The sequence below is a fragment of the Platichthys flesus genome, chromosome 24 (assembly GCF_949316205.1).
Source record: "Platichthys flesus chromosome 24, fPlaFle2.1, whole genome shotgun sequence".
Lineage (NCBI taxonomy): Eukaryota > Metazoa > Chordata > Actinopteri > Pleuronectiformes > Pleuronectidae > Platichthys > Platichthys flesus.
In genome coordinates, this window is record NC_084968.1 from 1758328 (window position 1) to 1774392 (window position 16065).

Below are 16065 nucleotides of genomic sequence, written 5' to 3' on the forward strand. Positions count from 1 at the left end.
TTTTTAACATAATATAAATATGTGTCAATGTTTAAAGTGTTAGAAGGTAGACGTGAACTATGCATGAGTGTGAGATCATTATACTGAATGAAGCACTAACCACATGCCAGAGATTGACACAGATAGACAGATAGCCAAGCGATTTCCTGTTTAGCGGATGCTTTGTTTTTGGTTTCGGCACAGCAAACCGTTCCGAGCAGGAAACATTGTACACAGGGGAACTGTAAAAGTTTGTCAACTCAGCTCCGCCCGCACTACAAAGCAGATTTAATTCTGGGTTTGATAACACAGTTGAGAGAAAATGAGGCGGCTGCTTTGAGGGCTGAGAATTGAATTTCTTTCTTCCTCTTCCTTGTTCAAGTTCATACTCGGGTCCATCTGGTGGCAGGTGGTTCAGAGCTGCTGAATAGGCGGCGGTCCAGACTCTCCTCCTCGTCCATCACACATGGCTAACTTATCAGAACAGACACAAAGGAAGCAGCAACGACACTCACCGAGCCTGTAATCTCTGTCAGGGATGAGACTTTGATTCACAGACGCTTTCAGTACACTTGTCGACATTTTTTTCTCTCTCCATTTTTCCCCTCCTTTCCTGTGGCGTTTGGTGGCTGCCTGGCTTTGTGTGTGTGTGTGTCTGGTGTGTGTGTGTGTGCTCACACGCAGACGGAGTGGGCTGGCAGGGGTCACGGTTCGCCGGCCCGCCTAGATCCGTCAAGAGGAACAAAGCAGGGGGAGCAGGAGCAGTGCCAAGCCCCCTGAAATCAAAGACCAGGTTTGGGGATTGGGATTCGCTCCAAAAGTCTGGACCCATTTTAGTGGTGCAGGGGGTCTCGGGCAGCCAGGGGGGGGAGGAAGAGGAAGGAGGAGGAGGAGGAGGAGGAGGAGAGGAGTTAGAAACAATAATCAAATCCACCAGGGCGTCTGAAGACTGGGCCAGTAGAGAGAGCTGGCTGAAGCCTCTGCACGTAGCATCCCTCCTCGTCCCTCCCTCTTTGAAGTCTGCTTACTCTTGTTCTTTACATAACTTGATCTGATTTTGGAAAGGCTAATTTGTATGCATTCCGTGAGAGGGGGGGGGGTGCGAGGGTAGAGAGGAGAAGGCAGGACTCAACCCGCCACCCAGAATTCCACATGGGCGCTGACAGGAAGGTCAACACGATTGGCCACAGGGGGAAATGGGGGACACAAGCAAGCCAAAAGCATATGATAAGTGTCTTTGAATTATTGCAGCTCTGTGCAAATTTGATGACAATGGCCGAGTAGTCAGGGGGGCTGAAATCCCTCTGCAAACAGAGGTCGCGCATGCTTAGGTGGTCTTCATCTTGCTGTCAGCTTCCCCACTGGAAGAGACGACAGCGAGTCACAAAGGCAAATATGAACTTCAAAGGAGCGGATTCATGTTGCTGGAGCATCCAAATTTTGTATTTTATTTGCACGTTTTGATAAAATAATCATTCAATGTATTATTCACTACCACTCAAAACACACAAGCAATCAGCTCATCTGAATCACAAGGATTAAACCAACAGCCCTCCTCAGATTGACCTGTTTTGAGTGCCCCGCCCCCCTCATCCCCGGTGAGCCTGGCTGCGAGAGCCCCAGCTCCCCAGCGCAGCACCGCAGTGGGAGCAGTGGGAGCTTGGGCTGGCACAGCAGCAGCATCCTTCCACACTGTTGAGTCAACGTTTAGAGGTGTCCTGGGGGTCCCTTGTTTACGTTGCCACTTAAATGTCTGACGGGTAGCAGCAGCGAGCTGCTGGAGCCGGTGGAGCCCGGCTAGCGTTAGCTCGCTGGTCTAAGGCATGGTCTAAGGCCATGTAGCGAGACTCCCTACATGGGCATGGTGTGACTATGACGTATTTTTCGCTCATAATCCCATTCGACGCACTCTAGCATAACGGTTTTGACATAGAGGAACCACAACAAATCGCAGGAGTTGTTTTTTTCTAGAGTTTTTGGGACAATAGACATGCCAGATACCCAAATTAACGTGTTGAAGCACTACAAAAGTGGAATTTTCATAATATGTCTCAAAACGTGGGGTAAATGACACAGTTTTGAGTCAAATTTGAATGTTGGGGCTTGTGTTGGAGAACACCAGAGGAGCAGTATGGAGGCATTTTTTTTTTAATTTTAAGAATGAGTCACCATTTACTTCAATTGTATAGGATTTGGCTTGAACGCTGTATACACCTGAAACTCCAGAAGTGTTTGTTTGGAAGCAAACACCTCACCTGCCTCTCCATCGGCATAGTCGTGAGTAGATAATGACTGAATTAAACTTTTCGGTAAACCATCCCTTTAAGCTTCAATTTGATTAGCACATGTAACGGGACTTGGCGGAGTCTTGCAGGGAAAGCATACATTAGGTGACTCCTCGTGAGATCCTGCTAACTGCAACAGATCAACACACATGAGCAGTCACATGGTCAGACCTGGGGCTGACCTGTACGCTAAGCCCCAGGTCAAACTCTCACTCGTTAACATCCATCACGGTTTGCAGACTTTTTTGCTTTAACCTCTGGGGGCACTTATTTTTAGCCCCCTGCCGACCTGCTGTGATGGCATCAGGGTGTTTCCGATTGGGATTCGCTAAGATCTCCATCACATGAGGCAGCTACACCTGCTAAGGGAGCCTTTCTCCTCAGGCTTGGCCTCGAGCCAGGGGGACAATCAACGTCTCCATGACTCTTCGGTGGGAGATTATTTCCAATGAAGAAAATGGTATTTGAGAGCTCAAACAGGATGTCCTGCTGGCTGGCCCGAACCATTCCCACCCACTCACCCTCCCCTCCCCTCCCCTCAGCTCCATTCTTCCTCTGTATCCCCCCTTCTCCCCCAGCCCCATTCTGTCTGAGGAAAATGGCTTAAATCAATCCGGGATTCTAAACAGCCACTTTCTCTCTTCTTGTCTGCACTTGGAATGACAGTGAAATGAATGACAAATGAGAGTTCATTGCTTTAGTGTAGCTGCTGGTAGGTTCGGTGAAAACATTATTACAGTATGGCTGCATTCAAAGGTACTGGGTCTAAGTCTACGGTGTTGTTTTATAGTTCGCTAATTAAAAGCAGAGAAAGAAAACAACCGTTTCGGTGCTTTAACCTAGATGAATAATAGATGGTTGAAAACATTTTGAATATATCCACATCAGCATGGTTATGGATTTTCCCTCTGCACCATACCCTTACTCAGATTTAAACATTCATCCAACCACCATCCAAATGAAGGAAAACAGATTTGTGACTACTGTGGCCAAAAGTGGGTAAAATGTGGAGAATTGGCTTTACCCAGTGTTTGTCTTTCACACCTACAAAGCACAGCGGGAGGTTTCCAACATTCTCAGCAGTATCAGATCCTCAGGAAGACAGGAAGTGACGTATTAACTCTACTGAGGAGGTCACGTGATCATGTTTACAGCCCCCTGACGCTGTTGTCAGCTCCTATCACCAAAAACTCTCTTGACATCATCGTCGGTGTCTTCTACATGCATGACGCCGCTTATTCACCGCGAGATGTAGGTTTTCTTTTTTAATTTTGTCGTTGTCGAACCATGCTCATTTAGGGAGTCTCACTACATGGCCATGCCCCCTCCCCCATCTCATACACCCAGCTCCCCCTACACTCATTATAAATACGATATTTGCCAAAGCACTTCTCTTCGTTTTTGCAAACCTCGGATACACCTGGAATAGATAGGTAGCAGCATGAAGCACTCAAGATGCGCTGTGGTTTGCATTAGAATGAAGTTCGGCTCCTGCGGAAATCGTTTAGTGTCCCGGGGGTCTCCGCCACGACAATCCGCTTGTTCATGCGGCCACTTAGATGTCTGACGGGTAGCAGCAGCAAGCTAACGCTAGCTTGCAGCAACTTAGATCGAAATCTACGCGAGGGCAGCTCCCTGGGAGCATTGGAGACTTCCCTGCAGTGTAGCCAGCTCAAGGTAAGCGGCGACTTAATTTGACACTGAGCCGGCTACACTACAGGGAAGTCTCCAATGACCCAGTAAGCTGCCCTAGAATCTTTTTCACACTTTTCTTCTAGCGATTGTAAGGTTTTCTCTTTGAGTTTTCCCTCACTGATGTTGTTGTGAGAGTTATTACTTGACTGAATATCAGCTGGTTGATAGTTGTTTAGATGGTGCAGTGAGTGTGTGCAGTTTCCTGGAGTATTTGGCAGCTTTGGTACTATTGTGCATGAAAAAAGACCAAATCCATCTGTCCTGTTGAACATTTGCTTTATTTTCCAGGTTATCTTTATGTTCACCTGAGTGAAAAGAAAGTGCAAGTGAAGCTCTTATCAAAATCTTGCCGGTAATCATCTCTTTTGCTTGGATGAACTCGGAAATGTCACAGAAAATGTTAGTCTGGTGTGTGACAGAGGCATAAAGATGTTTTCATTGAAGCCTGCAGGCGGGCAGACAGGCGGGTGGGCGGATGGATGGACAGACAAGCAGACGGAGTGACAGGCGGAAAGACTCATGGATGGACCGACAGACATACAGATAGGCACAGACAGATAGACAAACAGACAGACAGACAGACAGACAGACAGACAGACAGACAGACAGACAGACAGACAGACAGACAGTGCCAATTCAGTGTGTGTTAGTAGGAGCTATTCTCTTGGGCTTCATTAATCAGGCAACAGTTTTGTTCAGAGCATCATCCAAACAACTTCACGCTCAACACAGTCTCACAATGCATGATGTCATATCCACGTGACACAACCCACAACATGGTTATGATTTCACAGAACCACCAGTCATTTGGACGGATGTCGGGTTTATTTAGTCTTTATTCTCAAACACTGGGCTCCCAGCAACACACTAACCAAGGTTAAAGCTTATTGGGTGAGAGGTCGTCAAGAAAATAGACCGACAGATGGATTTGTGTTTTTCAGTAAAGTCATGCTCATGCTACTTGCTCCTAATTATATATAATATCAATTTTTCCGGCCTCCCATGAGCCAAACTCAGGTGACCTGCATCCCAGTCCTACTTTCGTCGAAGTAAAAACCACACTGCTCATTTGCAGATGCTCAGGGGGGCATGAGGAGAGCTGTAGCATGTGGAGCTCTAACAGCTCTGACATCAGTGTTTGTGGGTGAAAGGAAAATGATTCATGAGTTGATAGTTCACTGATGGGACACAAAGCGTTTCTTCCACTGGAAGCGCCAAGCTTTTTTTACCTTTTGAACTGTCCCCAACTCTTTGTCTTGAGCGAGTTTATCTTTTCAATGCCAGTTTTTTCAGCTCTGATGCAACGCAGGCTCGTCCCTGGCAGAGGACCAAACGTAGAGTCCACACACGCTCTGCTCTGGACTCAGGAAACTTCAACCAAAATCCAACTTACATCAGAAGTGACCAAAGCTCCAGCCTTGGAGCTGATTCATCCTCAGCAGTATGTCATATACGACTTCAAAAATTCAGACTGGGATGGTTGTTATTTATAACTATTCAATAGCTATGTATATTTAATATGCATGCTTTTAGTTACACTTAGTAAACATTATTTGAGCTGTTATCGACTCAGCTAAATAGCTTAGAAAATAACTGTCAGAGAGAAGAAACTAAATGATGCACAGAAAGTACCTGTGATGATGCATATGTCATTTTTTTCTTGGTAGCCAGAGTTTTTCCTCGGCGGGTCGATGCCAGTCTTCCTCATTCCTAATTCCGAAGTGTCCTTGGGCAAGGTACTGAACCTCAAATTCCCCCTTCTCATAGAGAATAGTGCAGCACATAGATGCTCTGTAGGAATGTGTGGTTCAAAGGGTGAATGTTAAACTGTGCTGTAAAGTGCTTTGAGTCATCAAGACTATAAAAGTTCAATATAAATACAGACCATTTCTGCCCTCGCAGAGAAGCAGTTGTTAAAATCACAGAGGGTTCAGCTTGTTATAATACTGTAGTACAACAAATAAACATCAGACACATCTCCTGAACAGAGATTTGATATCATAAGACTAGGCGTGTATTGTGTGTGTCCAAAATAATTTTCACCAGACTTGTTTGGATATTACCTAGGCAGGTACTTAGTTTGGTTATTTATATCAACCAATATAATATAATTTCTGTGTACTCCTGTGTCCAAGTAAAAATGGAGCATTTAGGAAAAGATGTGGTCTCAATTTAAACACTGTTGCTTTATGTAATGAACATAATAACTAAACACTGGTTTCTCTACGTTTGGTTAGCACTGCCACGTATAAGTACAAGTTGGACCATCGGATCGTTGCACCACATTGCCATTTACAGGCATCTGCCTATGGCCTCGCCCAGTAGACCACTGCATTGATGCTGTTTGAGTGTTTGTAATGTTTTTTATGATCTCGATTAGATAGAGATATTCTGTAAAATGAGGCCTTGTGCCAAAAGATATGGTAAATTCGAAGGCTGACCGAGGCAGAGAATGCATCATAGAGGGTTCCCATCAGCAAAAGTTAAATATCATGCAAACGGCAAATTGTGCAACTTTCTAGACATCCCACCCAAAAATCCCAGTGAAGGGTTTTCTGAGGACTGTGTCGCTTCATTCCTCCCACAGCCACTTCCATCACAGTGTGTGTGTAGGATATGACGGCCTGCCCACGAGCTCAGTTCGAGTCAAAAGGAGCATTAATGTACGGAGGAGATTTCTTATCAAACTGACACATTTCGATTTATGCTGTCAAATCTATATTTGGCAGGTTTGCCAAAAGGCAAACACATTAAATAAAAATTACTCGAAAACATACGGAACCGGAACCGATTTGCACCACTACTGAATCTGAAGAGAACAGAGACAAACACCCACCGACTCCTCCGCGGAGACATTTTTAACATTTATCCTCCAGTCAGCAGGAACAGGTTGTTCCTGTGCAGACCTGGTAAGATGCATGACATTGAGCATGTGAGATCCTTCGCCCACAATAAATGGAGAAACTGGACCATTTCCAGCTTTCCCTCGATCAGACCACCCACTTAGACTGACACAAAAAGAACATCCACCCGAGGAAACCAAATTACTTTACACTTGTACTGACCCATTAACTCTTCTAGATTACACTATGAACGTTCTAATCAGCACTGCCAGCAGCAAAAGTACACATTTTTCGAGTATTTTTAGATTTAAAGTCTTGAACATGAAATTCATATATTTCTTTTAACCCTGTTTGTGGAAGAGGGGGGGATTATCAGTGTAAGGCGGCACCATGTGTTTTTGATCAGGTCTGCCATCGGTAGCCTTCATGCAGACAACAGCTTTGTGCGACACACACAAGTTTCATTTGGCTCAGACAGCTGGGGCTCGGGCAAACACGATTGAAGTGGATGCAGAGGAGGAAACGCAGAGAGAAGCTGGAGCAGGGAATTATATTTCACACTGTGGTCTCTTCGCACAATTTCCCACACATTGCAAAGTAACTATGTGGTTCATATATGTATTAGTAACAGTATATGTATTGTTATTTCTTAGTATTTAGACCGCAATTCCCACAATAAACTAAGTATTTAAATATTGTATTGTATTCAAATAAAAACCTGTTTATGTTAATCGTCTATTACGACAATATCATTGACTTGTTTTGGTCACAATAATTGTGCCGTTAAAATCTGATATTGTGGCAGTGTTGGGGATTTTGTGTACAGCTCAATAAATACATTTATTTCACAAGACATTTCAATTTTTCTTTCCTGTAGCATGTTATCAAAAAATTGTCTTTTAAAGTCTTTGGTAAATGGAGAGAGGACAGAATTGGCCTCATCAGGAGGGAGGGGGATGGGCTTAAAGAGAGAGGAGCTAAAACCAAGTGTTTCAGTCAGAGGCTGAAAAGAGGAGCTGCAGCAATGGACAGCAAACTGATGTGTTTTATGAACATTAGAGCATTAGAGTGTATTTCAATGTACGTTGTGTGCCTCTGATTATAAGTATCAGTTGTTAGTAAAATTAAGTTTAGGAATACTGCTCTCTTCTCCCATCGTAATCCGAAAATATCACCTGGGCTAAAATAGATTTTTATTGGCCATAAATTGTGAACCTGAGATATTGAGCCTGACTAGAATTCACCCGCTGCGATTTCCCCCAGTCAGTGAATGTGGTTGTAGAATCGTTATCATGAGCCAGCACCACTGATTACCAGCGCCATGGAAACTAAACCCAAGTTCTAATAAATCACAGCTTCATGTTTCAAGGACATGTCTCCATCATAATGTGGGTAAAAAAAAATTGTCAGAAGGAAAAACTGGAAGAAAAAGAAAATTCACAGAACAGGCGATGGAGTCTGGCATCCATTCCCTGCACTGGTGCAGTGAATGTGATGATCATTTACAAGTACACCACAAAGCATCCTCAATAATAATCGTTCAATGGTCAATAAAATGCTGGTGCCATGAATAAGAAAAGTCAACACAGGAAATGACACAAATATTTAAGCTGCTACGTGTGAATTTTTGATCTGGTTATGGAAGAATCTTAATAATTATTAGGAAAACACCAGTTTGTGTAAAGATCACGTAAACCCTGTGGATACTGGTGCGGTGTTGTCTTTGTATTCTGCCCATTAACCTCACTGACTGTGGTTTATCATACTACCACTAGGAGGAGACAGATATTTTCAATACCTACATATAGGAGCTTTAAAGGTTCAGTGTGTAGAATTTAGTGAAGTTGCATGTTGCAGCTGTACACCCCTCACCCCCCCCCCCCTTCCAAACATGAAAGAGAACCTATGGTAAACTTCAGTTGTGATAAAAACTAAAAACGTGTTTAGTTTGTCCAGATCGGTCTATCGTTAGAAACATGGACCTCCTCCGTAGAGAGGACCCCGGTCCAAATAAAGTATTTAAATGCAAAGCGCCCATTCTATGGTAAAGTAAACAACATTTTAGATGATTGAACAATATACAAACCTAGGATTATTATATATTCAACATATGCCAATAGATCCCTCTCGCTTACATCGTACACACTGAACCTCTGATTTGAAGTTCAAAGCTTCAAATATTAAACAACACTAAAAGATGTTGGCAATCTTTCACTCAAAATCAAGTAATTGCCAGAGGGAGCTTGTGCTCAAATAGTAATGAAAACATTTGCAGCTGCTGGAAGAAAACTAAGTCCCCCCCCCAAAAAAAAAGCTCATAAACAAATGGGCTTAATAACTCATCTGTACATCATACAGAATGTTTATTGTATGTCCTCAAAATACACAAGAAACCATTAGACAGAGCGAAGGGAAAGCTAAACCCCTTTAAAGTAATTTGGAAAGGACCGGAACGGTCTGTCGTTCTGAACTTCAGTTTATCAGACTGGCAAAAGTGTGTCCTCCGCTCCAAATCCAACATAGGCTTTCTTCTTGGAAAAATTAATGCTGAGCTCTGATTTAACAACTCAAGCTCCAACAAAATAATTAAAAGATCTTACTTTTGTTTTTTCACCCGTAACATTACCTGTCAGTCCAAAATTCCCACTGCCTCCCCCCCTCACCCTATGAGATTTAGCCAAATAATTTCATCACACAATTCAGAAATGCAGAACTCAGGAGTTTCTTTACTGTGCAGAGATCGTAAAGGGAGTTAGTCCTCCCTCTCCTCCGACGGGGCTCGGGGTCTGTGTTACAAATCCTTTTTCCTCCCAATGGCAAAGAGATGATATTCTGTGGACAAACGTTGGTCCAAACTTAAACCGAGTGAATCCGTTAACTGGGGTTTTGGCGCGTTGCATTGGCTCTGCCCTCTTTGAGTTGCAGGAGCAGGAAGATGTGATGATGAACACGTCCTCCTCAGTGATTTGTGCTCAGCTCGCTCCAGCAGCCGCTCACATCTCAGTCTGTACAGCGTCAAATATGGGAAAAAGTAGTGTTCGCAGTCATTTGGATTTTTTTTTATTGATGCTGAATGAATATAGACATATGCGCTGATCAGATTGCTCGGAACTTAATTCAGGGATACGATAAATACCCTTTGACACAAGTTTTACTTTACAGGAAACAACCTAAAGGTGCTAAATTATTGCTTCTGTGTGTTTTTTTTTATGTCATGTCCTATTTCTTTGTTTAACAGTAAGACATCTTCCCCTCGGAATGCATCTTGACTGCATCTGTCAGGGCCTGTGGTGGAGTTGCATCCATTCCATAAACCGATGATTGTGCCCACTTTATGCAAATACCAGCTCGTGGTGTGATGTGTGTACAGCCGAGGGAAGCATCACAACCACTGTTGAAGAGATTTAATGTAAATGGGTGCTTTCATCTCCAATTTGTGTGATTCATCACATCTCACATGTTATGTAGGCAGTGATCTAATCTGTGTCGACGACATCTTTAAAGACATTTGTAGTGATGGGTTCAGTGTGTCCTTGATTGCCGCTCAATATCAACCTTGTTCTCCAAGCACAGATATGTCATCCTCCTCGTCTTGCTGCTCCGTTCTTTGACAAAATCCCTGACAAAGCAAAACCACTTTGTCAAAATGTGTTTGCAATTTACCAAGACTAGTCTAAACTGGCCATGCCTCTTTTTTCATTCCCGCAAAGCCAGTATTTAGTGTTTCAGATTAACAATAACTTTCACAAAAACAAAGTAGATCGCTCATTTCCCAATAGAGTCGGACAAACCGATTACGTTTTTTTATCAATCGAAAAGTGAATCACTTTTGTTCCTATTAACATCATTCAGGTTGATTTGATTTAAAATCCAGGTCAGTGACATTACTGTAGTGATGTGTCTGCTGTGAAGTGCTTTTACAAAGTCTCATTCTGCTGCTTTTCCTTTTTTTTGCCATTTCAAATACACACACCTGCAAATTAAATTCAATAAATAAGACACTTTGTAAGGCAGTGTTGACCATGCGTTTGTCACAATGTACAACAAATCAAGAAACAGACATGGTAATGATATGCACATTCATTAAGAGAACACAGCCCCCACTCCCCACTTGGGTTTTTCTTTGAGATCAAGGGAAGTTTTCAAGGCTTTCTGGGTGATCTCCTGATCGACAGGGCTCGTCCCTGCCACACCTGGCTCTGGTTTCTGCAGCGGGACGACCTCTTCATTCAGAGAGCCCAGTCCAACCAGCAGGTAGGACGCACACAGCAACTGGACCCGGGTCACAGTGGGGCTTTTGCATTGCATCGAGAGAGTTTATTCAAGGGAAGTCAGAAGTCTATGTGGAGACAGCGATCCAGCAGCCAGCTGCTCGGGGCCTCAGGACAGTCCGGAGGTCTCCAGGTAACTCTGGAGCTTCCTTACTGTACTTCTGTCCAAAGAGCAAAGGTCGAAGTCAAAAGTAGTGTTTGTGATGTGAAAGTGTCCCGTCTCTTCAATCAGGTTCACAATCTGGAAAACACAGGGGGGACAGTGGGTGAATACAGGATGTAGTAATTTCTGTTCTCATCAGTAGAATCAGGAGTCTTGGGCATGTCACATGATCACACATGAAATCACTGGCATGATACAACACGTAATGTCTTCACTCACACTTCAGCTGTGATGCGCACCTCTTCCCATCCTTACTTTTAAAACTGCCACTTCTTCCTTTAAAAACCTTATTCCAATGAGCAGGTTTATGAACTTACACTAAAGCTGATTTGAACTCAATTCAATTTAATTAGTATAGCGCCAAATCATAATAAACAGTATCTCAAGGCACTGTACATAGAAAGTTAAGGCCTTGAAATTTGTAGAGAAACCAAATTGGAGATGACAGTATTTCACTTCACCTAGGGCTTAGATTTAATTCAGCATTAACACTTACACACTTACAGCAGGAGAAGAATTGGCTACAGAGTTTACAGAGAGTTTGCCTTTCACCCATGTAGCAGCTGGATGCAGCAGGCAAACTCAGGGAGCTATGTATCAATTATTCCTCTGTGGATATCGCTTGATTCTCTTTACAACATACTGTCAGGTCTTGTCAGACATTTCCGTCCGTCTTCTACCTATATGACACAACATTGTCACCAGGAGATATTTGTTTTCTTTCTTCTGTTTTTCATTTTTGAGTTTGTCGGACATTAGAAGCTTCTACGACCACCCACTGGTTCACGGTGAATCCAGCGGGGGGGGGTCCCCTGCTGCGATCTCACATCGAATTCTCCCAACTTTCTGCGGACTTTATACTAGTGGGTCAGCAGATGATCCGGAGCGTCTCACTCAGACATTTGCGTTCACACGTGCACTGCCTCCGGAGAGGAAAATAGATCAGCAACTTATGACTTATGAATTTCTGTTCTATTGCCACTCTACCTTCTTTTAGTATTTCAACCTTGAGACAAGACTGGAAGAATTATGGACTGTGAAAATAGTTTTTGTTCTTCAGGCTCTCAGCCTCTGCAAATTCAAACTAAGCTAGAACAGCACTTAGTGGGGCACAAACCTCAGACAAGGCCAAACAATCCTCCACGTCTGTCTCGCTCTTACAATAGGAAAATAAAGGTAAAATATGTTTCATAATCTGCATGTAGTTGTACGAACTCTTTGTCTCAACAACATAAGTCACTTTTTTTCAAGATACAGAAAATCTTCGGGGCTCATACAATTTAAAACTTCTTAACATTATTTTAACATCATTTTAAAAGGAAGCACACAACGTTTATTTAAAATGTTTCTAATTTCAAATTTGGCTGTTTATTTAGATGCGAGACAATTGGTTTTGTAAAGCTGGACTTAAACACCCATGACGGATCTTCATTTCATTGTCCACAGAACAAGAGGGGTCGTGTTCTATAGTTCCCTAAGAAACAACTTACTTTTTCTTTTAGACAAACGAGACTCGAGTCGGAACCAAAATGTGTGAATGAAAAATGATGACACAGGACCTTGAGCAGCTGACTGGCCGTCTTCTGATACAATGCAAAAATAAAACTGATCACTCACACTAATGCAGAGTATGTGGGAGCTATTTCAATGCTGGACCTGGTTTTTAGTGTCAATGCCACACATGTAACCTTTGTGACGACTATTTTCCACTGGTTGTTTTCTTGGGTTAAGCAGAACCACCAGCCTGTTGGTTTCCTGTCAACTCAGCTGTCCCTCTGATTAGATGTTTGTGTGCTGGTTGACCAAAAGAAGACGGCTGTGTAGTATTTTGTTTTTTAGATGCAGTCAGTTTGGAAAAGAACCTGAATCTGTTCACACTCCAAAGTTTCTGTGGAAGAAATGGCAGCCTGCTTTAATCAAAGAGCAGATGCAATTACATGCTCAAGTGTCACTTCACACTTTCCCTACTTGTTTGCGCTGTGAGGCTGACGATTTGGCCTGCTTGATCATTTTCTTTGCTCTTTGGGACTCAGCTGGAAACAAGCTAGCAAACCCCTGTGGAGTCTCACAGTGCCGCTCTGTGCGACCCACCACTGTGCGACTTAATCATTTCCATCTCTTGTAACAGGAAGTGAAGCCGGTTGGTGAACTCTGCTGGATTAGCTTGATTACTGTGCCGGTGAAAGCAGTGCACGAGCGCCGCCGTGTTCGATGGGATTTCGTGTTTCCTCAAACCAGGCCTCTTGTTAGGAGAGCGAGGCAGGACTTGGCAGCAGCCGCTGGGAAGATCTATTAATGCTGTCATACGATAGGCCGGGAGAATATAAGCAAGAAACATGCAATCTCCTAGGTGGAGGGACGTTAACCAAATAATTCATTGCTTCCAGATGAAACCACAGATTACAGAGGATCTGTAACAGATTTCGGCTCCTCCTCTAATCCAATGCAACAATAAAGCCGACCAGCACCACTGGCATGTGTGATATTATGCTGAGAGGAGGGAAAACTGTGTGAACCAACTCAGTATATTTTACCTGGAACCTCGCAGTGCAGTCTTATCTTAAACTTTATTGTAAAACAGGAAATTTAAAGCCCAAACATAAAGTCAAATTAATTTAATGTTTTCTTATTGGCAATGGAATAAAATACTTCTTTACCATTTCATACCTTTAGGTAAACTGCTGTTAGTTAAAATAGTTAGTTAAAATAAACAAACAAAAAAACAAACAGACATTTTTAATAACACTACAATGTTCAAGTAAGGTAAGTAGTTGAACTTTGTTTTTATAAAGTGGAAGGTAGATTTGTGAGTGTGGGTAATACATTATTTCAGGACAAAACAAGATGATATATTTAATGAGAATTCTAATGTGGAAAAACAATGGAGAAACATTTTTGTTATTTTTGTGTATTAATGCATGTTAATCAGTCCACATAGAATTGATGTTAACACTGTGCTTGGACTCCATTTACACTAATTAAATACATTCTGTATCCACATTGTAACTAGATATCACATATAAATGAGTCTCTAGAGTCCAGATCGAGATCTGATCTCTGTCCAGCTCAGGTCACATTCACCTCTTATTTGCATATTACAACAGATAAATAAGAGTAGAAGATGAATGTTATGATACTGAACCCAAGTGAAGGGGTTAGGGCATTTTCACTTTTTCAACAGATAGTGAAAACCTTGTGATCTGGAAAATAAAATGTCATTCCACTTTTCTTTTCTTAAAAGAACGGCGGCACTGTCTTAAGTCGTGCACACCCTGCCCCCAACCACACTGCTGTACAGACAGACTAGAAGGTTATTGGTCAGTATTAAAGAGCAATTTATTCCCCCATGGCCCATTGGCTGACTGAGGGAGATATCAGAGCAGCAGCCTGAACAGATGACTGCAGCTACAGGACCTGCATGGCTTCACTGAGCCATGACTGCTTACATAAACACATCAGAGTGTTCACTAATCGCTTGGCAGCATTGCGGTTTTCAAAGACCCTGACGCTCACCTGTGTGTGGGTTCCTCGGAGTGTTAAATGTGTGAAGTGCATTATGGGATAGGGTGCAGTGGAAAAGGCAGGGTGAGAGGCGAGTGACTGTTGTGTTACACACTGTTGACCAGCTGCAGCTCACCTGTTGCAGTATGTGACCCTCTCGTAGGGTCATCAGTCTTTTGTGCAGCTCCACCAGCTCATCCAGGTAAGCCTTAAAAAACACACACAGCAGTGTTTTAGTGTTAGTGCGTTATCTTCTGTGTTCACTTCTACACAGGAACCAGCTGTTGGACACAGGATAATGAACATTTTGGCCCTGTGTGCAACCCTAACATTCCAACACATAGTGAGCTTCAGAGTTTTTCAGTTAACATGTGTAGCTCATGTGCAGATACACATTTACACTGAAAAACTCGGAACCCTACATTGTAAAAAAGGAGGAAGACTTTGGTTTAAATAAAAAATATTTTGATCTGAAGTAAAACTGCCCATTAGCTACCTTCCTACTACAATTGAAAATTAAATGGGTATTTCACATGTATCATATGCAGCTGCACAGCATGAGTTTATACTGACAGGCTCACTGATGAGTAAGCCGAGCTGAAGAGGCGAAATGGTTTTATTCGACAAACTTCACACTGCAGCCTAGTTAATGCCAAAAACAACAATAAAGTTTGAATAGTCAAACAACAACCATGTTAACGAGTCATGTGTTCACCCATTCATATCAGAGCCAACCAGTGTGACAGCCACGTCTGGGGCAAAGCTGATGAACACACATCTGCCCTGTGTCTGGCTGAATGATGTAACACGCTATAGTAAACGGTCATAAGGATTAAAAAAGTGCTATATAAATAAAGACCATTTAAACACTATCCATTTCTTACTGAGATGGGTTGGTTTAAACTGAAAAATAAAAAGGAATCTCATTTACCTTGTCACAGTCAAGGTTTTTGTTCTTGTCATGTTTGCCCTGCTTGTTGGGACTCTTCACCTCCAGGATCTGACAGGGGACAAGTAAACAAAGGGTCAGTCCCTCTGGGTGACCTGCAGCTACAGAGAGTCAACACCTTGGTTGCGTTGTGCTACATTGAATTACCAATACACAACATGTTACTTCATAGGAATTTACCTGGTTATTAGTAGTCTTTAGTATGGGCGGGGCCTCGTTGCGGGAGGGGGGTGAGGGCGAGCAGCTGTCACTCTCACTGCCGTCACTTAAACTGACCCTGAACAGGTAGAAGAGAAAATAGAAAACAAATGCTTCAGCAAACGTTCCACAGCAACTGGAAATCACTCACTCTGCTGTTTGCTGCAGGCCACGGAGTCTA

At 43.0% G+C, this 16065-nt stretch overlaps 1 protein-coding gene across 3 annotated transcripts in view; it reads right to left on the bottom strand.

Annotated features, from left to right (window-relative positions):
• Nucleotides 1–9133: 9133 nt before the first annotated feature.
• Nucleotides 9134–16065, bottom strand: part of mllt3 (MLLT3 super elongation complex subunit) — a 48985-nt gene continuing 42053 nt past the window's right edge. For all 3 annotated transcript variants that reach the window (XM_062384250.1, XM_062384251.1, XM_062384249.1), the window contains 4 exons: nt 15867–15963; nt 15669–15737; nt 14874–14945; nt 9134–11314 (listed from right to left, as the gene is read on the bottom strand). In XM_062384250.1, coding sequence (XP_062240234.1) covers nt 11183–11314; nt 14874–14945; nt 15669–15737; nt 15867–15963 — 370 coding nt within the window. In that variant the 3' untranslated portion in view covers nt 9134–11182. The remainder of the gene's footprint in view (nt 11315–14873; nt 14946–15668; nt 15738–15866; nt 15964–16065) is intronic.